At 43.3% G+C, this 26,216-nt stretch overlaps 1 protein-coding gene and 1 long non-coding RNA gene across 5 annotated transcripts in view; one reads left to right on the forward strand and one right to left on the reverse strand.

Moving 5' to 3' along the window:
* Nucleotides 1–25,921, reverse strand: part of LOC132834251 (uncharacterized) — a 28,750-nt gene extending 2,829 nt beyond the window's left edge. The window contains exons 1-3 of one of the 3 annotated variants that reach the window (XR_009647164.1): nt 25,849–25,921; nt 6,285–6,403; nt 3,252–3,371 (exon numbers count right to left, since the gene is read on the reverse strand). This is a non-coding gene — a long non-coding RNA (uncharacterized LOC132834251). Of the gene's footprint in view, nt 1–3,251; nt 3,372–6,284; nt 6,404–20,354; nt 20,429–21,084; nt 21,160–25,848 lie in introns of those variants that run through there. The other 2 variants (XR_009647166.1, XR_009647155.1) reach the window with 2 other exon arrangements.
* The window catches only part of LOC132834096 (mucosa-associated lymphoid tissue lymphoma translocation protein 1-like), a 98,445-nt gene continuing 96,945 nt past the window's right edge, over nt 24,717–26,216 (forward strand). For both annotated transcript variants that reach the window (XM_060852775.1, XM_060852859.1), the window contains exon 1: nt 24,717–25,291. In XM_060852775.1, the coding sequence (XP_060708758.1) occupies nt 25,140–25,291 (152 nt within the window). In that variant the 5' untranslated portion in view covers nt 24,717–25,139. The remainder of the gene's footprint in view (nt 25,292–26,216) is intronic.

Here is a 26,216-nt window from a genome sequence, read left to right on the forward strand (position 1 = left end):
ATATTTGAACCAAGAGTGTAATGAAGTCAGGGACTGAGTGACTGTGTAGAATTTAACTGGGTGCCAGTGGACAGATTATTATTTTGCAAGTACCGCTTGCTAACACTATCAATAACCACTTGCACCACTTTACTGATGAGAAGAGTGGACTGACAATTGCTAGGATTATGTTTGTACTCATTCATCAGTTGAAGTGGGATGGTAGGAGGTAATTAACAGGAGGTTTCATTGTCCTTCTTTGAGCTGATGTCATGTGGCTTCATGGGGTCCAGACTCAAAGCTGAGGACTTCCAGGGCAACCTTTTCCTGTTTGTATATGGCCATGCCACCACTTCCAAACAGTTTGTCCGGCTAGTGAGACAGGACGTACCCAGGAACAGTGATGGTGGTATCTAGGATATTTTCTGTTAGGTGTGATTCTGTGGGTATGGATATGTCAGGCTATTCTTTGACTGGTCTATGAAGCATCCGTCCCAATTTTGTTAGTAAAGATGACTTTGCAGGGTTGACAGGGCTGAATTAGCCATTGATAGTTACCGGGTGGGCTGCCTGGATCCATTGCTTTGTTTAGATGACATAGTGGTTTGATACAACTGAATGGCATGCTGCACTATTTTATAATAGCTTAAAAAGTTGACCAAATCATTCTGAATCTGTAATCATATGTAGGCTAGGCCAAATTACAGTGATACATTTTATTTCCTAAAGGACATTAGTAAACGAATGTATTTTTATGACAACTGACAATGGTTACATGGTCTTCATTAGACCAATTGTTAATTCCATGCTTCATTGATTTCAAATTTCACTATCTGCCACAGTAGGATTTGAAATCATGCCTCCACGGTTTACTAGCCCAGTGACATTCCCATGACACTATCCGTTCATTTTCACAATAGATCATTAGTTTTGTTCTTATAAATTTACAAAATCTCATTGATGGACTTTTTTTTAACTAAAATTAATATATAGACAAAGTATATAATTGGTCATATTGATAACTGGGTAAAACATTTATACTTCTGTTATGACGTGTGAAATTGTGGAACTAGAGAAGGATGATGCATTCCTTCAAATTTGATTGTAACAATACTGGAGAGTGAAAGGTGCACCCTGGGCTCACGAAGTCTACTTATAGGAGTAACCAATAACATTATCTGTTGTGATAATTATAAGGGAAATTTGACACAGTTGAAAGTTTTGGACAAGGAGACTGGGGACATCTTAGTTAACTGCAAAAGAAAACAAAGGACAATAAGTGTTCTGGTTAGAAATATTGAAAATGGAATCTGAGCAAAGTACAACAGTAATGCAGAGGAAGAAGCATAAATAGAAAGATAAATCACTTATTTTCAGTCTGCAACATAATGAAACTAATGAGAAGGAGAAAGGATACAGACAAAAATGTATTGACAAATTGTTTATTCACTGTGGAGAGTTCAAATAGTTGTAAACACAATCTAAAATTTAGAAAGTTAGAAAAAACCCTTAGAATAGAACGGAGTATAGGAGTTGGAAGGTCATGTTGCAGCTGTACAGGACATTGGTTAGGCCATTGTTGGAATATTGTGCGCAATTCTGGTCTCTTTCCTATCGGAAAGATGTTGTGAAACTTGAAAGGGTTCAGAAAAGATTTACAAGGATGTTGCCAGGATTGGAGGATTTGAACTACGGGGAGAGGCTGAACAGGCTGGGGCTGTTTTCCCTGGAGCGTTGGATGCTGAGGGGTGACCTTACAGAGGCTTACAAAATTATGAGGGGCATGGATAGGGTCAATAGGCAAAGTCTTTTCCCTGGGGTTAGGGAGTCCAGAACTAGAGGGCATAGGTTTAGGGTGAGAGGGGAAAGATATAAAAGAAACATACGGGGCAACTTTTTCAAGTACATGTATGGAATGAGCTGCCAGAGGAAGTGGTGGAGGCTCGTACAATTGCAACATTTAAGAGGCATTTGGATGGGTATATGAATAGAAAGGGTTTGGAGGGTTATGGGCTGTGTGCTGGCAGGTGGGACTAGATTGGGTTGGGATATCTGGTCGGCATGGACGGGTTGGACCGAAAGGTCTGTTTCCATGCTGTACATCTCTATGACTCTATAACTCTAATCTTTTCAACTGAAGAGTTACGAACATATGGAATAAGATGCAGAAGATCCATCAAAAAATTGTATATATTCTCAAGGGGCAGGTTGTAGTTTTTGAAGACCGCATTTTACTAAGCAACAACAGAGGGTAATTGTTACATCATTTGCAGGCTGACGCCTTTCACCATGATGAGCAGTGGGTACAGAGGCTTGGCAGCCAGCACTAAAATAGTAAACATCTGCCCATAATGACACCTGACAACTACTTCATCTATGGCATTTGTAGCAGATACCTGTGTCTCATGGATTGGTCTGTTCAACCAGCAGCACAACTGCATTATATGAAGCTGCCCTCTCCTGAAAGGATTTTCTGCAATATCTTTTGACTTGCATTGATGGAAGTGTGCTGGCAGCATTTTCAAACAATGGTTGGGTTGAGTTCAAAATGGCTCTTTTCTTGTTTATTTATTCTTCTGTATTCTTAAAATAATTATTATTTTGTTCATAAATATGTTTCATATTATGTAAGCAAGAAAGCCACTAAAATATTGACATGAACATATCAGTATAAAATCATTAGAATTGACTATTCCTAATAAAGAAACGATGGCACTAGTTCAGCCGAAGTGTAGAGAATAGCCTTTGGATTAAGATAACCCTGCCAAAGTAAGATTTGATGTATTTCAGAAGAGGAGGACAGATATACAAAATATAACTCCATGGTTATTGTGTCATAGAACATAGAACATAGAACAATACAGCACAGAACAGGCCCTTCGGCCCACGATGTTGTGCCGAATTGTTTTGAATTTGCAGTTTGTTTATTTTACAATGTATTTATCTTAGCTATCTAGACTTAATTTGAATCCTGTCAGTGAAATTACAAGGATGATATGCTAGCCTGTTATGTAGTTCTTCAAGCTTTTTAATTAATTTTGTCATATTTTTGGAGCACTGTCGGTCATTATGGATCCTGCCCCAAGCGATGTTCCACCAAACCTTTGCAAAGCCACTATTAAGATTCCAGACGATGGAGCATTCTCTTTCATGATAATGGAATTTAATAAAGTAAAGTTCCAATGAATAATCCATAATTCCCTTCAGTGAGGAACACGTGATACAAGTTGATTACATTGCTCTATGGTATCAAAAGAATGAACATTATTTACCAGACACTGTGCAGGAGAGCTTGACATCAACATTCTCAATTACTTTCTGAGACTTCAAAGTAGTAATAAATTGAGGTGATGATTCTGTAACCAAGTCTGCCGATATTTTGGGAAACATACCTACAATTTGGAAATGAATAATGGAACAAATACAAAATAGTAAATTTCTGTTGCAATAGAATGCTAAGATTTCCAGCAATGTTGGTTCATGACTCTTCATTTGTACCTTAGCTCTACATTTACTGCTTGAATCTACAAATGTGCTTTGGTTTCATTGCAACAAAAATAATTAAAAATTCAAAAACTATACCTCAGAATGGTTGACCTTCATGACCCACAGATTTGACTCTTACAATAACAACTGAACATGAAATTGCTGGAGAAACTCAGCAGTTCTCAAGAAGGGTCAGTGGACTCAAAACATTATATTTGCTTTCTCTCTGGAGATGCCGCCAGACCCGCTGAGTTTATCCAGCAATTTCTATTTTTGTTTGTTTCAGATTTCCAGCATCAGCATTTCTTTGTTTTATTTGACTATGCCAATGCTGTTCTTGTCAGTCCTACATATCCAGCCTGTAGAAAATTAATCTCATCCAAAGCTCTGCTGATTATCTCTTGAATTATAACTATTTACCTGCCATGTCTATATTCTTTGTCCTAAATTTGCTCCAGGATCAGTAATGCTTCAACTTTTAATATTTACATTGAGAGATCTTCATGGCCTTGTCTTTCCCTTGTTGTATTTCCTAATGTCATAATGTTTTACAAGGTTACTATGCCCTGGAGACTTTTTTCAGAGGGGGATAATTGGCCAAGTGCCAACTAGGCTGGGTTTGAAAGGTTTATTGGGGCCCTTTTTGTTTACCCCGAACAGATAATGCTTCCAGCCTAAAGCTTTCATGTCTTAAAAAAAAATCTGGTATAATCAAAGGGATTGGCCAATCTTCATTTAGTTTAGAGTTCTGAATTCAGTTCAGCAGCAGTGTGTGTAAAGAAAAGCTGCTGGTTCTCACCCTCTTCCTGCCCTTCTGACTTCATAACCTGTAAGTGTTTTGTGCCATTTTTACTCTTTGTGCTAAGGGACTGTTTATTGGGACTGGTGCAAGTATTTTTGGAACAGCATCATTAAGCCTATTAGATTTTTGGGTACGAAAGTTATCTAGTATTCTACTTCTGTCCTTTGTGTTTCATTCCACAATTTTATAAATAAATTCTGTTTGTTTAAAACTTGGCAGTCGAACCAGCTAATTCACTCCGGAAATATCCACTATACACTTAATTAAACAAATAGCAAAGCAAAGCTGAAAATGTGTTGCTGGTCAAAGCACAGCAGGCCAGGCAGCATCTCAGGAATAGAGAATTCGACGTTTCGAGCATAAGCCCTTCATCAGGAATGATGAAGGGCTTATGCTCGAAACATCGAATTCTCTATTCCTGAGATGCTGCCTGGCCTGCTGAGCTTTGACCAGCAACACATTTTCAGCTGTGATCTCCAGCATCTGCAGACCTCATTTTTTACTCGAAAATAGCAAAGCAAAAGCAGGTCTGGGCTACCTGCTTAAAAATGTTTTGAGGGGTCGGGCCTTGTCCATAACAGATTGGGGGCTCTTTGCAGGATTTAAACAGCAAGTGGTAGTGTCTTTTACTTAAGGTGTTGATTTGGTTGGTTTAAACAGCGCTCAGATAGCAATGGCTCTTTCAGTCATCAAGGAGGTTCTGGAAGTGGAAGAAGTGGGGGTTTTACAAAAGGCAAATATGACCAAGCTGTGGGAATTAGTAGACAAGCTGGGGTTGAAGTTACCTCCTAAGGTGAGGAAAAATGAGACGATTGCAGCAGTGGCTCAGCATTTACATTTGCTGGAAACTCCAGCGGGATCTGTAGAGATAGCTAAATTTCAATTGCAGATGAAAAAGCTTCAGTTAGAAGCAGAAATGAAACAGTTTGAGTTACGATTAAAATCAGAAGAGAAAGAAAAAGAACAAAGGCTTTAGCAGAAGAGAAAGAAAAAGAGAGTTTGAATTTCAGAAAATTATTCTTAGAGAGGAAAGTCAGCTTGAAAGGATTGAGATGAAGGCTGAAGGTAAGCTTAATGAAGAAGTAGTGAAGGTAGAGTGGTGCTGGAAAAGCACAGCAGGTCAGGCAGCATTCGAGGAACAGGAAAATCGACGTTTCGGCAAAAGCCCTTCATCAGGAATGAGGAAGTAGGGCAAACTCATGTGGAAGAGCAGAGAGTTAAAATGGCAAGGTTAGCAGATGAAGTGGCTGATGACTATGAATTGGTCCATAAAACATGGTTTGGCTTCCAGAATCAATTTCAGTCCATGAGGAATAGAAACTGGGACAAAAAGAAATCCTCATGTGGAGAGGGAAAGGTAGATCTCGGTGAAGATCATAAGGACAACTCACCACAGGGTAAAAAGGAAACCCTTGAAGGGGATAAAGAAGGTAAAAAGCTCTGGTGTTTTCAAAGACATAAAGTAGGCCACATGAAATCATGGTGTTCATGGGCTAGGAAAAAGACAGATGTAGGAAAACAGGACAAGTCAGGAGTTTTATTGGAATGGTAACAAAAAGCACAGTAGAAGTTAGAAAGCTACATCAGAGGAGGTTGGTTAAGGAGAAAGTGCCGGATTTGTTTAGAAAACATACCTGCAAAGATAAAGTTTATTCACATAGGCCAAGAGTAGCAGGTAAAGAGATAATATTAAGGGACACAGGATCCTCTTAGTCTGTAATGCTGAAGGATGAGGAGATATGTACTCCTGAAAGACTACTGCCAGAAAAGGTACTGGTAATGGGAATTTATGGAGAGACAAAAAGCACTCAATTACATAAAGTGAGGCTAGAGAGTCCAGAAAAGAGTGGAGAGGTTGTGGTAGGAGTACAGGACAAATTCTCAGCTCCAGGAATATAAGTTATCCTTGCAAATGATATAGCTGATTCACGGGTGGGCGAGCCACCTACTGTGCTTGAAAAGCCAGTGGAGACTCAGGCAATTGAAGCAATGCAGGATTTTTATCCTGGAATCTTACCTGATTGTGTAGTAACAAGGTCACAGAGTCACACAGTTGAAACATCAGTGAGATCAAAGGGTATAGATAAGGAAGCTGAAGTGGCCTTAGCAGAGACTTTGTTCGATCAGATAGTTGAGCTAAAACAGGAGCAAATAGATAATCGTTAGCTCTGTAAAATTCATTGTGTTACAGCAGAAAGATGAAAATTTAAAGCAGTTGTATCAAAGGCATATACAGAGAAGGAATCTGAATGGACCCCTGAGTGTTATTACCTGAAAAATGGCAACCACCTGATGAAGGAGCAATGCTGTGAAAACTAGTGCTTCCAAATAAACCTATTGGACATTAACCTGGTGTTGTGTGATTTTTTTAAGTTTGTACACCCCAGTTCAACACCGGCACCTCCAAATTACGACTACCTGAAAAATGAAGTCTTAATGAGGAAATGGAGACCATCACATATTCAAGCAGATGAGATATGGTCAAAAATTCATCAAATTGTCTTGCCAGTGGGGTATAGAAAGGACGTGCTGCAAGTGGCACATGAGCTGCCACTTGGAGGTCATTTAAGAGTGAGGAAACCACAGGCTAAAATACAAACATTTCTACAGGCTTGGACTGCACAATGATGTCGTTGAATTTTGCCACACATGTCATACATGTCAGGTAATTGGAAAACCACAGGCTGTAATAAAACCTGCACCTTTAATACCTATTCCAGCATTTGAGGAATCTTTTTACAACGGTCTTAATTGATTGTGTAGGTCCCCTACCTCAAACAAAAAGTAGGAATTAGTATTTGTTAACAATGATGGATGTATCGACTGGACTTCCAGAGGCTGTCCCATTAAGCAATATCACAGCTAAAAGGATTATAGAGGAATTGCTCAAATTGTTTACTAGATACGGACTACCAATAGAGATCCAACCAATCCAACAGTCAGCTCAACTGTCAAACTTCACATCCAAAGTTTTGAAGGAAGATAAGGACAGCTTAGGAATAAAACAATTCAAATCAACTGCATACTCTCCAGAATCGCAGGGAGCGCTAGAAAGGTGACATCAAACACTAAAGATCAACATTGTGACACTCGTTGAAGGAGGAAGTCGATAACCTTTGGAAACTCCTGAGTTCCTCCAATGCTAGCCTCTTCAAATCCCCCAATTTCTATTGCTCCTGTACTTTTGGTTAAGCCAACAGCTCTCTAACCGTAATCATTCCCGAAGCTTCTCTATCACTTCACCTCTCTATTCTCATTGCTGTCACCCTCCTCTTTGCCTTTTCAAAGAAGTTTCTGCAGTATTTCTCAGCTCTGATCAAATGGTTGAAACATTGATATTTTCTTTCTTTTATTATTTTAGAATTTTATTTACTCTTAAAATTTCATGTACCTCTTCCTTTGTTTTATAGTTGAAATGGATAGATACATAGGAATAGTTTCTCCAAGCCACTCGTCATCCTGAACTGGAAAAATATTACCATTTCTTTATGATGATTATGTCAAAATACTGGAACTCCCTCCCTAATGGCATTGTGGACAAATAGACTGCAGTGATTCAAGAAGGCGGCTTACTCAAGGGCAACTAAAGATGGACAATAAGTGCTGGTCCAGCTAGTGAAACCAACATCCTATGAATGAATAAATAAAATGGAATTTTTTGCATAAATCTTGGTATTCACAATCAAAAACATTTACTTTCTTCCATAAATCTTTATTATCCAGGTTTCTGAGGCATGCAGGAAAGTGGATCGAATCTTATGTGTTTTTTCCTTGTTTAATACATGAGTGTTTTATTATTAATACATCTTTCATTTTCACAAAATTACTTCAGGTTATCTCTATCATTCAAAGGTCTGAATCACACCGATCAACTTTCATCATAAATAGACACAGTCGGCAAATAGACTTGGTGAAAGTGAGGACTTGCAGATGCTGGAGTTTAAGTCAAGATTAGAGTGGTGCTGGAAAAGCACAGCAGGTCAGGCAACATCTGAGGAACAGGAAAATCGATGTTTAGGGCAGGAGCACTTCATCAGGAATGAGGCTGGAAGCCTCAGGGGTGGAGAGATAAATGGGAAGAGATGGGCTGGGGAGAGGTAGTTAAGAGTGCAATAGGTGGATGAAGGAAGATGGGGTAAAGTGATAGGTCGGAGAGGAGGGTGGAGTGGATAGGTGGGAAGGAAGATTGACAGGTGGGACAGATCATGAGGATGGTGCTGAGCTAGAAAGTTGGAACTGGGGTAAGGTGGAGGGAGAGGAGGAACACAAGAATGATCCCAGGAATGAAAGGCTTAACATTTAAGGAATGTTTGAGGACTCTGGGACTATACTGGATGAAGTTTACAAGGGAAGGGGGTTCTGATTGAAACTTGCAGAATACTGAATGGCCTGGACAGAGTGGCCTTTGGAAAGATGTTTCCATTAGCGGGAGAGACTAGCCTTAGAGCAAAATGAAGACCCTTTAGAATGGAGATGAGGAGAAACTGCTTCAGCCAGAAACTGGTGAATCTGTGGAATTCATTGCCATGGAAGGCTGTGGAGGCCAGGCCATTGAATATATTTACAACAGAGACAGACAAGTTCTTGATTGCTAAGGAGATCAAAGGTTACGGGAGGAAAGCAGGAGAATGGGGTTGAAGAACCAATCAGCCACGATTGAATGGCAGAGCAGACTCAATGGGCTAAATGGCCTATTTTCTGCTCCTATGTCTTATGGTCTAATCAGAGAGAATATTGGTTAAAGGGACAATAAGTGGTTAAAAAAAGGGGAAAAATTGCTCTTAAATTAACTGCACATAGTTCTTGGGCCAAAATAAATGAATTAGCATCTTAAGTAATGGATGAGTACGATTTTCTGGCCATTCCAGTATCATCGAATCATACAGCTGTATAGCACGGAAACAGACCCTTCAGTCCAAGTCATCCATGCTGACCAGATATCCTAAATTAATTTAGTCCCACTTGCCAGCATTTGGCCCAAATCCCTCTAAACCCTTCCTATTCGTATACCCATCCAGATGTCTTTTAAATGTTGTAATTGTACCAGTCTCCACCACTTCCTCTGGCAGCTCATTCCATGTATGCACCACCCTATGCATGAGAAAGTTGCCCCTTGGGTCCCTTTTAAATCTTGCCTCTCTCGCTTCAAACCTATGTCATCTAGTTTTGGACTACCCCACCCTGGGGAAAAGACCCGATCCATGCCCCTCATGATTTTATAATCTTCTATAAGGTCACCCCTCAGCCTCTGATGCTCTAGGGAAAACAGCCCCAGCCTATTCAGTCTCTCCCTATAGCTCAAACTCTCCAACACTCACAACATTCTTGTAAATCTTTTCTGAACATCTTCAAGATTCACAACTTTCCCACTATCGCCTTCCTAACTACCAACTCAACTTGCAAGTCTACCTGAAGAGAAACCTGGAAGAGGCTGCCAAGTCTCTTTGCACTTCAGATTTCTGAATTTTCTCCCCATTTGGAAAATAGTCCATGTCTCTCATCTTCCTACATAAGTGCATGACCTCACACTTTCCCACATTTTATTTCATCAGCACTTCTTTGCCCACTCTCCTAACCTGTCTAAATCCTTGAAAGGGTTCTTGAAAGGAAATCCTCAATCAGCCTCATTCCTGATGAAGGGCTCTTGACTGAAACGTCGATTTGCCTGCTCCTCAGATGCTATCTGACCTGCTGTGCTTTTCCAGCATCCCACTCTCAACTCTAAATCCTTCTGCAGCCTCCTCACCTCCTCAATGCTACCTGCCCCTCCACCTATCTTTGTAACATCTGCTAACTTAGCCAGTATGCCTTCAGTTCCTGATCATTGATGAATAAAGTGAAAAGTTGTGGTCCCAACACTGACCCTTGTGGAACACCATTAGTCACTGGCTTCCATCCTGAAAAGGACCCTTTTATTCCCACTCTCTTGCCAGACAGCCAATCACCTATCCATGCTCAGACCTTGCCTCTAACACCACAGGCCTTTATCTTACTCAGCAGCACCTTATCAAAAGCCGTCTGAAAATCCAGACAGATAATATCCATTGGCTCTCCTTGGTCTAACCTGCTTGTTACCTCCTCTAGCTCTAACATTCGTCAGGCATGACCTCCCTTTGATGAAACCATACTGACTTTGCCCTATTTTATCATCTACCTCCAAGTATTCAGAAATATCATCCTTCACAATGGACTCCAAAATCTTACCAACAACTCAGGTCAGGCAAATCAGCATATAATTTCCCATCTTTTGCCTTACTCCCTTCTTAAGCAGGAGAATTACAGTAGCGATTTTCCAGTTCTCTGAGACCCTCCCTGATTCCAGTAATTCCTGAAAGATCACCATTAAGGCCTCCATTATTTCTTCAGCTCTCTCCTTCAGAAATTTTTGTTTTGGTGCACCGATCTCCATAATCCATGTGCGGCAGTGACTTTCAAAACCAGAAGTCAATGCTTCAACAAGCCAATTGCACTGATCACCTTGTGCAGAACGTTGCAGGAACCTCCGGGCCACTGCATTGTTTTAGAGCAAACATGGCCTTGGCCTTATTTGTTTTTTTCATGTTTGTATACGCTACCTCTTCCTTCTATGTATCAATGCCTAAGTAGCTGTCTTGCAATGGAGCTATATCATTTTGCTTTCTCAGCATATATAATCCTCTTCAGAACATCCCACTCTCAATTTAGTTGAACCTCTGCTTGTTATCCTGAGTCATTCAATTTTCTAGGATGCTGGTCCCAGTTCAAGTGAAATCCATCCTGTGCTAATGCCCCATGAATTGAAACCCATTCCTCCAACCCCACCTTTGAGCTGTTTGACTTTATTTATCTTATACCATTTTACCCCTGGCTCAGGTAGTAATCTTTGAGGTTCTGTATTTCAGTTTCAGTCCGCCTGTTAACATTCATTCAAACCTTATCAATGTCATTGGTACCAATGTGGATGCTAACAACTGGTCCCTCCCATCCACTCCAAGTTTCACTCCAGCACTAAGGAGAGAGCCTTAATCAAGGCAAAATACCGCAGATACTAGAAATTTGACACAAAGAGAATGCAGTAGAAACTCAACAGGCCTAGCAACATTGATGGAGAGAGTTAACATTTCCATTCTGGTATGATGCTATCTCAGAAAGCAGCTCTTTCGTTAGACTCTTCTTAAGGGCATATCCTTAAGCCCGGCACTAGGCAGGCAACAAGTCTGCAAGAATCAAACTCATTGCCACAAAGAACAGAATATATCCCTAATTAAACTGTCCTCTGGCAATTGCCAGTCACTTCTATGGCACTAATGTGACTTGACACTTACAAGACAAAGACTGAATGTTGTTCAGATCTTGCTGCATGCAAACGTGAGAGATTTTCAGTATGAGTTGTTGTGAATGGTGTTGAACATCATACAATCAGTAGCAAACATCCCCACCTCTGACGTCATTATGAAGATTGGATCATTGATGAAGTTGCTGAAGATAGTTGGCCAAGGACACCACCCTGAGGAGCTGCTGTGGTAATATTCTGGCTCTGAGGTGTTTGGCCTCCACCAACTTCAACTGTTTTTCTTTGAATGAGGTATGACTCCAACCATTGGAGAGTTTGCTTGCTAATTTCCATTCAGTTTATTGAGGCTTGTTGATGCTGCATTTGATCAAGGACAGCCACTCTGGCCTCATCACTGGAAAGCAGATCTTTTGATGGACCAAGAATGTAATGATATCTGGAACCAATTGGTATGGGCAGCACCAAAACTGATCATTGGCATGATGCCTACTGCTGGGTAAGTGCCATTTGACAGTACTATCAATGACAACTTTCCTCACTTTGCTAATATTTAGATTGTAGAACTGTAGTTGGTTGATTGTAAATTATAAAGTTTAGCAATTTGCACCTGCTTATTCATAGCACAAATGAAGAGTGGTTATTGGCGGAGCATTGATAACAATTATGCTTTTCAAAACCCCAGCATTGAAGCCAGTCTTCAGGACACAGTGTGATGACACTCAATTGTCCTGCATAGGTAATCTTGCTGTCATATCAGGACAAAATTTGTGGTACATCTTTAGTGTAAATTTATTTTTGATTGAGATAAGTTTTGTTCACATTCAATTTAAGCCCTTCTTCTATGCAGCACTAATGTACTAAGCCTAACGCTGCAAGTATGGATGCTGCACAAGTGACAATCATTTCCACAGATATTATACAGCAACCATTCTAAAAAATGTGAAGACAATTGCTAAACAGTCTACTGACTGGTATAGATACATATGATCATTCAAAGGCCCATAATAGAACACATGGCTACTTCAAGATCATCTCAGGATACACACTAAGAACGGAGAATCTCTTATGAATGCTCACACTCTAACACCTTGAAATCTACTACATAACAGGCTAAAATGTTTGCGAGAGGACCATTTGGAGCAAGACACAATAAAGCACCTATTTCTGCTTCCATTCAATTTGTTGGAAATGCTGAAGCGAAGCTGAAAAGCAAGCACCTGTCTGCAGAGATCATGTATGAAGCTGCTGTCCCTTTGTGCAATATAGTCAATACTGCCTTCAACTCCTCCCCCTTTTGACATTTAAACTTAAAGATGTGATGGAACCAGACTGGGCCAACTAATGTGGCAGACCTAGTTGTCTGACCACATTAAGACCAGCACAAGTTAATTCTGAGATTCCTTGATACCAATCAGCCATTTAATTTACTCTTTTCAATGAGAAACACTAAAATTAGTAACTAAAACTTATATAAAATTCATCAGCTGAAAGAAATCATCTTCATGCTCTGTTAAACCCTTGGAAAGACCTGGATTACAGTCAATTTCTCTGTGATGTTTTTAATCACAATTTAACTGTTTTTGTCATCATGGAAACAGTTCTTCTGAGGCTTGATCAATAAAAATATCATCCTATCCTTATTCAGTCTGCACACCACATGATCCTGACCTCAGGGATCTCACCCCAGTCCCCATTCCTTGGAAACTCTTGCCCATGACTTAATATCCTATGACATCGTTCCACCCTACTATAATTTTTTTCAACCTTTTATCTTATTTACACATTTCATTCTGACTTTGGTTCCTGTGCACATAATTGCACGACCTCACACTGAAAAGTGTAATTGATCAAGCCCTGCAATTGTTGAAGGTTGTTTCTTTATCAGTGAAATGGCAAATTGTGACAGTTGCTAGTGTGATGATACTGTGGCATTGAGGTGTGTTTTGTCCTTTTTTTGAGAGAGAGAGATTGGGGGATAGGTGCCAAGAAGTATGTGAGAAGATAAACAACTTGTGAAGCCTTGTTCTTTTTTAAAGTTGGAACAATAGAAGCAGCCTGAGTGGGTGTGGCCATCTCGCAGATGCAGGACCTTTAGTTTGCTTGCGGCAGTTGTTGTTTAGGTTTCAGCAGGATTAGAAGGCAGTGAATCTCTCCTGTTACAGACTGTTATACTTGCTCTCTCTAAATTGTCTTTTGATGTTCATTCCTCCTAGATCATCTTGCATATAGTTCTCAAATCCATTTCTGAATTTCCCTCCAAGAGTGTGTTTATGGGATATTAATGCATTGGTACAGTTAATTAGTAGTAGTTACTGTGTCCATCATTCTGTTAAGTTTTCCAAAGTAATTAAGTTATTCCACATTCTCCTTTCTTTTGTTGTATTCTGACTATAGTGTTTGAATAAATTCTGTTTTGCTTAATGCAGAGTAATTTGACCAATCTGAAAAACAGCACCTGACAGCTACCTTTAAAATGAGAAACATTTAGGGTCAAGGCTACCTTCTTAATATATTTTGAGGGGGTCTGGTCTGGTTCACAACACTGGCAATCTGAAATACAACAGAAAATTACTCAGCAGGACAGGAAGTTTCTGTGGAGAGAAAAACCTGGCTGATGCTTCAAGCCTGAGACCTTTTGTTCAAACTGAAATATAACACAGATGTAACAGATTTTGATCAAGTGTAGGAGCCAGGAAAGAGGGAAGGGGAAAGAAAAGAAAATAATTTCCAACTAAAATTCACAGACTTGAAACATTCACACTTCTTTCTATAGATGGTGCCAGCTGAGTATCTTTAGTATTTTGCCTTCACAAATCATCGCATTAATAACTGGGTGTTTAACAAAACCTCAAGTATGAAACTGGTCTTCAATTAATGACTTCAATTAACAGTATAACTACAAACAGTTATCCTGCCACAGGTAGCTTTGGTTTCATATCTGATTGAAATCTGCGGTATAAGTTGGGTGTGAAGTTAACATGACTAATGCACTTCATCTTTTGGATTGGCACTCATTCATATCACCCACTCCAATCGCGACATTAACCGACTCAACCTGTCCACCCCTCTCACCCACTCCAACCTCTCACCCTCAGAACGTGCAGCCCTCCACTCCCTCCGCTCCAATCCCAACCTCACCATCAAACCGGCAGACAAGGGAGGCACAGTAGTAGTTTGGCGCACCGACCTTTATACCGCTGAGGCCAAACGCCAGCTCGCGGACGCCTCCTCTTATCGCCCCCTTGACCACGACCCCACCTCCCACCACCAAACCATCATCTCCCAGACCATCCATAACCTCAACACCTCAGGGGATCTCCCATCAACCGCCTCCAACCTCATAGTCCCACAAACCCGCACCGCCCGTTTCTACCTCCTGCCCAAAATCCACAAACCTGACTGCCCCGGCCGATCCATTGTCTCAGCCTGCTCCTGCCCCACCGAACTTATCTCCGCGTACCTCGACACGGTTCTGTCCCCTTTAGGCCAAGTACTCCCCACCTACGTTCGGGACACCACCCACGCCCTCCACCTCCTCCAGGATTTTTGCTTCCCCGGTCCCCAACGCCTTATTTTCACGATGGACATCCAGTCCCTGTACACCTCCATCCCCCATCACGAAGGACTCAAAGCCCTCCTTTCCCGCCGCACCAACCAGTACCCTTCCACTGACACCCTCCTTCGACTGACTGAACTGGTCCTCACCCTGAATAACTTCTCTTTTCAATCCTCCCACTTCCTCCAAACTAAAGGAGTTGCCATGAGCACCCGCATGGGCCCCAGCTATGCCTGTCTCTTCATAGGATATGTGGAACAGTCCATCTTCCGCAACTACACTGGCACCACCCCCCACCTTTTCCTCCGCTACATCGATGACTGTATCGGTGCTGCCTCGTGCTCCCACGAGGAGGTTGAACAGTTCATCAACTTTACTAACACCTTCCATCCCGACCTCAAATTCACCTGGACTGTCTCAGACTCCGCCCTCCCCTTCCTAGACCTTTCTATTTCTATCTTGGGCGACCGACTCAACACAGACATCTACTATAAACCGACTGACTCCCACAGCTACCTGGACTACACCTCCTCCCACCCTGCCCCCTGTAAAAACTCCATCCCATATTCCCAATTCCTTCGTCTCCGCCGCATCTGCTCCCAGGAGGACCAGTTCCAACACCGCACAGCCCAGATGGCCTCCTTCTTCAAGGACTGCAAATTCCCCCCAGACGTGATCGACGATGCCCTCCACCGCATCTCCTCCACTTCCCGCTCCTCCGCCCTTGAGCCCCGCTCCTCCAACCGCCACCAAGACAGAACCCCACTGGTTCTCACCTACCACCCCACCAACCTCCGTATACAACGTATCATCCGCCGTCATTTCCACCACCTCCAAACGGACCCCACCACCAGGGATATATTTCCCTCCCCTCCCCTATCAGCGTTCCGCAAAGACCACTCCCTTCGTGACTCCCTCGTCAGGTCCACACCCCCCACCAACCCAACCTCCACGCCCGGCACCTTCCCCTGCAACCGCAGGAAATGTAAAACTTGCGCCCACACCTCCTCCCTCACTTCCCTCCAAGGCCCCAAGGGATCCTTCCATATCCGCCACAAGTTCACCTGCACCTCCACACACATCACCTATTGCATCCGCTGCACCCGATGTGGCCTCCTCTATATTGGGGAGACGGGCCGCTTACTTGTGGAACGCTTCAGAGAACACCTCAGGGACGCCCGGACCAACCAACCCAACCACCCCGTGGCTCAACACTTTAACTGTCCCTCCCACTCCTCGAAGGACATGCAGGTCCTTGGACTCCTCCACCAGCAGAACATAACAACACGACGGCTGGAGGAGGAGCGCCTCATCTTCCGCCTGGGAACCCTCCAACCACAAGGAATGAACTCAGATTTCTCCAGTTTCCTCATTTCCTCTCCCCCCACCTTGTCTCAGTCGGTTCCCTCAACTCAGCACCTCCCTCCTAACCTGCAATCTTCTTCCTAACCCCTCCGCCCCCACCCCACTCCGGCCTATCACCCTCACCTTGACCTCCTTCCACCTAGCACATCTCCATCGCCCCTCCCCCAAGTCCCTCCTCCCTACCTTTTATCTTAGCCTGCCTGGCACACTCTCCTCATTCCTGATGAAGGGCTTATGCCCAAAACGTCGAATTTCCTGTTCCTTGGATGCTGCCTAACCTGCTGTGCTTTAACCAGCAACACATTTTCAGCTCATTCATATCAGTTTTGTTTCAACTAGTATAACTGCATTGTGATTTTTAAGAGGTCCCTGAGCAGTCTTGCTTACTCAACTATTATGTTTTTGTCAGATCTATATAAATGATTGAACGTGTAACCACCATTTGACATAAGGGAATGAAAATCTGTACTTGTGTAATTCTATCCATTGACTAAGCTTCAAGTTTAACTGAAAGGAGTCCAGATAGCAGAATAATATTGGCCTCTCGACCTATGCTGGACAAGTTGCATCTTGAATGGTATAGGTAATGCAATGGCACAAAATATGTACAGTATGCATGCAAATCAGTAATATGTAGCTCCTGATGAGTTTCTTTATGCTTATCAGTATGTAATAAGTTTTTTAAAAACAATTTATTGAGTGGTAGCTTATTCTAAATGTTGTGTGATTGAGCATTTGCAGAAAAGTACAGAATTGTTGCAGAGCAGAAGGAGGCCGTTCAACCCATTGCATCTGTGTCAACTCTCTGAATGAGTATTTTGAATTAGTGCAAATCTCCTACCTTTTGTCCATTTAAATAATCATCCAATGCCCTTGAGAATGCTTCAATTGAACCAGGCTTGAGCATATTTACAATCGAGAGTGTGGTGTGGAAAAGCACAGTGGGTCATGCACCATCCGAGGAGCAGGAAAATCGATTGTAAGGGCAAAAGCACTTCGTCAGGAATGAGGCTGGGAGCCCCGGGGTGGAGAGATAAATGGGAAGGGGTGGGTGGTGAGGCTAGGGGGAAGATAGCTGAGAGCGCAATAGGTGGATGGAGATGGGGGGCAATGGTGATAGGTCAGAGAGGAGGGTGGAGTGGATAGATGGGAAGGGAGATTGGCAGGAAGGACAGGTCATGGGGACAGTGCTGAGCTGGAAGGTTGGAACTGGGGTAAGGTGGGGGGAGGGGAAATAAGAAAACTTGTGAAGTCCACATTGATGCCCTAGTGTTGGAGGGTCCTGAGGTGGAAGATGAGGTATTCTTCCTCCAGGTATTGGGTGGTAAGGAAGTGGCGATGGAGGAGGCCCAGGACCTCCATGTCCTCGGCAGAGTGGGAGGGGGAGTTGAAGTGTTCGGTCACAGGGCGGTGGGGTTGGTTGGTGATGTCCCGGAGATATTCATTGAAGTGCTCTGTGAGTTGGCGTCCTGTCTCCCCAATGCAGAGAAGACCACATTGGGAGCAATGGATGCAGTAAATGATGTGTGGAAGTGCAGGTGAAATTTTGATGGATATGGAAGGCTCCTTTGGGGCCTTGGACAGAGATGAAGAGAGAGGTGTGGGTGCAGGCTTTGCAATTCCTGCAGTGGCAGGGGAAGGTGCCGGGAGGGAGGGTGAGTTGTTGGGGAGCATGGACCTGACCAGGTAGTCGTGGAGGGAACAGTCTTTATGGAAAGCAGATGGGGGTGGGGAGGGAAATATATCTCTGGTGGTGGAGTCTGTTTGTAGGTGGTGGAAATGGCGGACGATGATTCGATATATACAGAGGTTGGTGGGTGGAAAGTGAGTACCGGCGAGGTTCTGTCCTAGTTGTGGTTGGAGGGGTGGGGTTTGAGGGTGGAGGTGCAAGAAGTGGATGAGATGCACTGGAGGGTATCATCAACCACGTGGGAGGGAAATTGCAGTCTTTAAAGAAGGAGGCCATCTGGTGTGTTCTGGAGTTGAACTGGTCCTTCTGGGAGCAGATGCAGCAGAGGCAGAGGAATTGGTAATAAGGGATAGCATTTTTGCAGGGGGCAGGGAGGGAGGAGGTGTAATCCAGGTAGCTATGGGAGCTGATGGGTTTGTAGACAATGTCAGTGTTGAGTCGGTCATCGTTGATTGGGATGGAGAAGTCCAGGAAGGGGAGGGAGGTGTCTGAGATGGTCCAGGTGAATTTAACTGCTGAAAATGTGTTGCTGGTTAAAGCACAGCAGGTTAGGCAGCATCCAAGGAATAGGAAATTCGACGTTTCGGGCATAAGCCCTTCATCAGGAATGTCATCTCCACCTATCACATCTCCATCGCCCCTCCCCCAAGTCCCTCCTCCCTACCTTTTATCTTAGCCTGCTTGGCACACTCTCCTCATTCCTGATGAAGGGCTTATGCCCAAAACGTCGAATTTCCTATTCCTTGGATGCTGCCTAACCTGCTGTGCTTTAACCAGCAACACATTTTCAGCTGTGATCTCCAGCATCTGCAGACCTCATTTTTTACCAGGTGAATTTAAGGTCGAGATGGAATGTGTTAGTGAAATTGATGATTTCTCAACCTCATCGTGGGAGCATAATGTGGTGACGATGCAGTCATCAATTCTGCAGAGGAAAAGGTGGGGAATGGTGCTGGTATAACATGAAAGATGGACTGTTCCAAGTACCCTTTTTTGTCTGGAGGATGTGGGAAGATTTAAAGGAGAAATTGTTGAGCATGAGGACCAGTTCAGCCAAATTAATTGGAGTGTCAGTGGAAGGGTACTGGTGGGGACATTGGGTGAGGAAGAAATGCAGAGCTTGGAGGCCCTGGTCATGGCAGATGGAGGTGTAGAGAGATTGGTCATCCACGTTGAAGATGAGGTGTTGGGGCCAGGGAAGTGGAAATTTTGGAGGAGGTGGAGAGCATGGGTGTTGTTCCAAAAGTATGTAGGAAGTTCCTGGAGCAGGGGGGATAGGACAGTATGTGGAGATGAATTCAGTGGGGTAGGAGCAGGCTGAGACAATGGAATGGCCAGGGAAGTTAGGCTTGTGGATCTTGGGTAAGAAATAGAACCGGGCGGTGTGGAGTTCTCGAATTATGAGGTTGGAGGCTGTGGGTAAGAGATCCCCTGAGGTGATGAGGTTGTGTTTGGTCTGGGAGATGATGGTTTGGTGATTGTAGGTGAGGTCATGGTTGAGGGGGCAGCAGAAGGAGGTGTCTTCGAGATTCTGGAGATCAGAGTCGAGAGTGTGATGCTGGAAAAGCACAGCAGGCCAGGCAGCATCTGAGCAGCAAATTTCGAGCAAAAGCCCTTCATCAGCCTCCAGCAGGCTCAAGAGGTGAAACGGGCTCCTCCTACTCCTGGTTTCTGTTTCTATGATGTGATGCCAGAGTACACAAATTTATGGGCCAAATGCTGGAAATGGGATTAAAATAGTTAAATGGTTATTTTTGAGAGCTGCAGATGAATGAGACCTCTATGATATATATACTGAAACCACCTTGATAGAGTTTATTTAAAACTTTAAAATCGTAAAATGATCTGAAAAGCAAGTGTTAGTAACCCTGATATTTCTACATTACATTTAAAGCTTTGCAATCACAGCCCACCTCTAACCCCTCCAGAGAAGTTTTCTCTCCCTACTCCTGAAATCACAACATAAAACCAGCCTGACAGGAATCCAATATTTTATACATTATAATATCTGCCAAATCCAAACAATCCACATACCGACAAAAATACGGTGCGATTTGTAGATCATACAATGAATGTAATTCTATCATGGGTTTAAACAGACATTGGGTTAGATGTGTAACATTAAAGATATTGAAAAGTCCAGTGCCGGCGAACTACCAGCACCCTGCCCGAAAAAAAACGTGACCAGAGGCTTTGTACATACCTTATTTATATGTTACTTAACATTGAAAGCGATGAAAAGGAAGATAACCGGCCGTGTTTGATCTCACACTGATTTACTGAAGTCCATTTGATCTATTTTTGTATCTTACATCCTCGAACCTGTAATGGAGACTGTTCACACGCGCTCTGGGAATGATCATATAGAGGCACAGGAACACTGGGAAACCTGGGCAAAGTCAAGCGGGCAGGGAGAAGGAACAAGTTTCAGGTTCCACCACCTTTCCCCTGCATCCCACCCCCACCACCTTTCAGCTCCAGAATCGAAGATGCCTTTATAAGTTCGATCGAGCTATGGCTAATGATTATTACTATTCTCTCTAAAGTAAAGCCAATAAGTGCGGATGCTGGAAATCTGAAGAAGGGTCACTGGAGCCGAAGCCTTGACATTGCTTTGTCTCGGTAAAAGCAATGACTGCAGATGCTGGAAACCAGATTCTGGATCAGTGGTGCTGGAAGAGCACAGCAGTTCAGGCAGCATCCGAGGAGGAGCAAAATCGACGTTTCGGGTAAAAGCCCTTTGCTTTGTCTCCACAGACCTGTCAGTTTCTCTGTTTTTCTTACTCTTCTCAGGTCGCGCTTTTCCCAGTCTATCGGAGGACCCATGATGTGGAGGAACCGGTGGTGCACTGGGGAGTTTGAACTCTATCGGAGTAGTCACCTCTCAAGCACTCTAATTGCGAAGTAAGGAGATTGTCAATAGCTGACCTTACCATTAATTCTTCCTTTGCTTTCAGAAAGGTCTTTTTCATATAGCGTCTCTCCAAATGGATGGGTGTCAGTCATCTGGTGGCCACTTTATGGAATGGAGTGGACCTCGATATTTGGCGTCAAAACACAAATGTGTTCTTTGGTGCAGCCCACATTACAAACACTTGGAGATTTCACAGCCTCGAACTGTGTGGTTAAAAGAGTCCATACCCTATTTGACAGAACAGGCTATATTTAGACAAGCAATGAGGTCAAAATCTCTCACAGAGTCATACAGCCTGTACAATACAGAAACAGACCCTTCAGTCCAACTCATCCATGCCAACCAGATATCCGAAATTAATCTAGTGCCATTTGCCAGCACTTGTCCCATATTCCTCTAACCCCTTCCTATTCATATACCCATCCAGATGCCTTTTTAAAAGTTGTAATTGAACTAGCCTCCACCACTTCCTCTGGCAGCTCATTTTATACAATTATCAACCCTCAACATGAGAAAGTTACCCCTTAGGTCCCTTTTAAATCTTTCCCTTCTTACCTTAAACCTATGCTCTCTAGTTCTAGACTCCCCTACCTTAGTTAAAACAAAACTTGACTATTCACCCTATCCATGCCCCTCATGATTTTATAAATCTCTATAAGGTCACCCCTCAACCTCCCACACTGCAGAGAAAACAACCCCAGCCCATTCAGCCTCTCCCTATAGCTCAAACCCTCCAATCTCAGCGATATTCTTGTAAATCCTTTCTGCTCCCTTTCAAGTTTAGCAACATCTTTCCTATAGCAGGGAGACCAGAATTCAACACAGTATTCCTAACTAATATCCTGCACAGCTGCAACATGATCTCCCAACTATTGTACTCAATGCCTTCTTTGCTACCCTTCTACCTGTGACTCTACCTTCAAGGAACTATGCTCTCATATGTCGTCTTGTGTTGATCTCTCCTTCTTCAAGAATCTGAACATCCACATTTGTTTCTTGAGTAACTTTTCAAGAAGTTTCTCTTCTGAGTTGGAAGTGCATGTTGCACTGGAATGTTTCGGTGTTTGGTATTACCGAACAAAGAAAATTACAACACAGGACTGGACCCTCCACGACTTTGGCCCTCCAAGCCTGTACCGAACCAGATCCTCTATCTAAACCCGTCACCTATTTTCTAAGGATCTGTATCCTTCTGCTCCCTGCCCATTCATATATCTGGTCTAGTTACATCTTAAATGATGCTATTGTACCTGCCTCTCCCAACTCCATTGACAATGTGATCCAGGCACCCACCACCCTCTCTGCATAAATAACTTTCCATGCATATCTCCCTTAAACTTCTTCCCTCTCACTTTGAACTCATAACTCCTAGTAATTGAATCCCACACTCTGGGAAAAAGCTTTTTGCTACTCATCTTATGTATGCCTCTCATGATTTTGTGGACCTCAATCAGGCCTCCCTCAACCTTCATCTTTCTAATGAAAATAAAGCTAATCTACCCAACCTCTCTTCATAGCTAGCGTCCTCCATACCAGACAACCTGGTCCTCGGATGCTGCCTGACCTGCTGTGCTTTTCCAGCACCACTCTAATCTAGACTCTGGTTTCCAGTATCTGCAGTCCTCACTTTTGCCTGGTTGATTTTAACCTTACTGCGAATCCTTTTGCAAGGATGCCCACCTTGAAGAGGTACTCCTCCTCTCTCCACAAGAATCTCAGTGCGTCTCTCTCTCTCACTGACCTATCACCTTCATCCCCATCCTCATTCACCTATTGTACTCTTGGCTACATTGTCCCCAGCCGACACCACCCCCCATTTATCTCTCCACCCTGGACGCTCCTCGTCTCCATTCCTGATGAAGGGCTTTTGCCTGAAACATAATTTTCCTTTTTCCTCGGATGCTGCCTGACCTGCTGTACTTTTCCAGTGCCACTCTAATCCAGATCTTGATGAACCTTCTCTGCACCCTCTCCAAAGCATCCACATCTTTTTGGTAATGTGGCAATTAATGGGATCTTGATTAGATGGGCCAACAGGCTAAAAAGTGGCAGATGGAGTTTAATTTAGATAAATATGAGGTACTGCATTTTGGGAAAGCAAATCTTAGCAGGACTTATACACTTAATGGTAAGGTCCTAGGGAGTGTTGCTGAACAAAGAGACCTTGGAGTGCAGGTTCATAGCTCCTTGAAAGTGGAGTCGCAAATAGATAGGATAAGTGAAGAAGGTCAAGATTAGAGAGGTGTCATCCTTTATCCCCATCCACCTCCATCCACCTATTGCATTCTTAGCTACCTTCTCCCCAGACCTATCCTCCACATTTGTCTCTCCACCCCGGAGGCTCTCAGCCTCATTCCTGATGAAGGGCTCTTGCCCAAAACGTCGATTTTCCTGCTCCTTGGATGCTGTCTGACCTGCTGTGCTTTTCCAGCACCACTCTAATCTCGACTCTGATCTCCAGCATCTGAAGTCTTCACTTTCACCTAGTGATGAAGGTGTTTGGTATGCTTTCCTTTGTTGAGTACAGGATTTGGGAGATCATGTTGCGGCTTTGCAGGACATTGGTTAGGCCACTTTTGGAATATTGCATGCAATTCTGGTCTCCATCCTTTCAGAAGAATGTTGTGAAACCTGAAAGGGTTCAGAAAAGACTTACAAGGATGTTGCCAGGGTTGGAGGATTTGAGCGATAGGGAGACATTTAATAGGCTGGTGCTGTTTTCCCTGGAGCATTGGAGGCTGACAGGTGACCGTAATGAGGTTTATAAAATCATGAGCGGCAAGGATAGGATAAATAGACACAGTCTCTTCTCTGGGATGGGGGAATCCAGAACTAGAAGGTATAGGTTTAGAGTGAGAGGAGAAAGATATAAAAGAGACATAAGGGGAAACCTTTTCACGCAGAGGGTGGTGTATGTATGGAATGAGCTGCCAGAGGAAGTGGTGGAGACTAGTACAATTCCAACAATTAAATGGCATCTGGATGGGTATATGAATAGGAAGGGTTTAGAGAGATATGGGCCAAATGCTGGATAATGGGACTAGATTAGGTTGGGATATCTGGTCGGCATGGATGAGTTGGACCGAAGGGTCTGTTTCCATGCTGTACATCTATATGACTCTATTTAGAAACGGTTACCACACACCATCCAGATTGAGGGATACATATGTCAAACTCCTGGAACTCATTCCCTAACAATAATCTCGGTGTTACTTCTACACCTTATTGATTATCAGGTGTCATCACCTTCTCGAGGGCCATTGGTAACGGTGGAACTGTCCGGGGAACAGAAGACGCCGAACCAGTGCAACTCCTCGCGTTTCTTTTGGAAATCCGTTTCTTGTTCTGAGTAAAAAGTGAGGTCTGCAGATGCTGGAGATCAGAGCTGAGAATGTGTTGCTGGTTAAAGCACAGCAGGTCAGGCAGCATCCAAGGAACAGGAAATTCAATGTGTTGCTGGTTAAAGCACAGCAGGTCAGGCTCCCTTGGATGCTGCCTGACCTGCTGTGCTTTAACCAGCAACACATTTTCAGCTTCTTGTTCTGTAAGTTTAACAATGAAGAACCACAATTCCCAGAGGCCTTTGCATCTTTTTTGGGTGTAGATGCCTTTACTTCCTGTTTCGGTGGTTTGTCGCCAAAGTACCAGGAAGTGTTGTAGACGGCTGGAATCAAGTGCATTCTCACAGCACTTTCATTGTGCACCATCGCGTTATCCCCGGGGTTGGGCAGAAAGGGGGCAGATGAGGGCACTCCTGCTTTACACCCGGGAATCTGACTGTTGTCGTACAGCAGTGAGCCCACGAGTGGGACTCCTGTAACATTCCGTATAAATCTGGGGCAACTCTATCAAATTTCTTTGGAGACCAAAGTTTGCAATCTCAACGTTGCACTTTTTGTCTTTTAAAGAAAAGGGGGCTGGATCGAGGTCATCTTTAGATTGAACAGACGTGTTTTGCTGGCTGAATCCTGTCCGAGGGGAGTTGCGAGGGGGAGACCGAGAGGAGCAGGCGGCTCTGGTCGTGTTCAATGACAGTAGCGGCAGCAGCGTCGCTGGGAGACGGGACTCGCTGCAATGGCAGAGTCCACGCAGGTCACACCGGTAAACATCAACAGCCTGAAGGAACCCACGCTGAAGAAAATAAGCGATCTGCTGGACAAGACCAACAACCGGGGATGGAGGAAACTGGCAGAGATTGTGGGAACTGACAAGCGCTTCAGACTCACGTAAGTGTGTGTGCCAGAAAAGTACCGCTCTACGCTTTATGAAGCAGCGTCCCTCCCCCCAAAAGTAAGTAAATTGTTCACTTTTAGCGGCATCACATTCGGGTACATATTGGGCATTTCCCATTATCCTATGCTATTTATCATTCTGGTATTGATTTTATCAATTATTCAATCCTAAAGGCTAATTAACTGTGATGTGTATCACAGCCAAATCATATCCTGACTTCTCGACTGCAGATTACAGTCTGGAAACTACTGGTAGATTTTGACAATATTTTCAAAACGGCCCATTCAAAGATATGATTACACTCCTCTGAAGCAGATGAAACTTGAACCCAGATCCTACCTACCTCAGAGGTAGGAACACTGCCACTGTGTGACAGGAGATACTGAGTTTTGTTTTGGGTTTTAAGCTGTACCTGTGCCCATTTATGAAGATCCGCAAAGCCTTGAACTGAGTTTTTAAACTCTCAGATTTGATAAAGTAGCAGATGCTCGAAAAGAGACAAAGTGTACCCTCTTTATTGGTACAAACTATCCAGGAGTAACTTTCTTACCTTTCAAGGTGAAGCTGTGTGCTTGCTCATCAGATGATTAATGTGGGGCAGGAAAAACCTGGAGATAATCTCAGACCCTTGTGGGAAAATGATGCAGTATGAGTTGTTGTCTTTGTTTGAGATGTGAAAGTGAAACCCTTTTGCCCCTTTGGGTGAAAGTAAAATATCCATGTTACTATTTTGAAGAATAGATCAGTTAATACTGGTGTCCTGGCCAATATCTATTCATCAATGTATCAAAAACTGATTACCTAGTCTTTATCAGCTTGCTGTTGTGTAGCAATTGCTGTGATTCTTAGATTGTTTGACATTTTCTAATCCCATAGGAACACATCTGTATTAATATAAAGAACCAAGAGTCCTGGAGA

The sequence above is a fragment of the Hemiscyllium ocellatum genome, chromosome 1 (assembly GCF_020745735.1).
Source record: "Hemiscyllium ocellatum isolate sHemOce1 chromosome 1, sHemOce1.pat.X.cur, whole genome shotgun sequence".
NCBI classification, from domain to species: Eukaryota; Metazoa; Chordata; class Chondrichthyes; order Orectolobiformes; family Hemiscylliidae; genus Hemiscyllium; species Hemiscyllium ocellatum.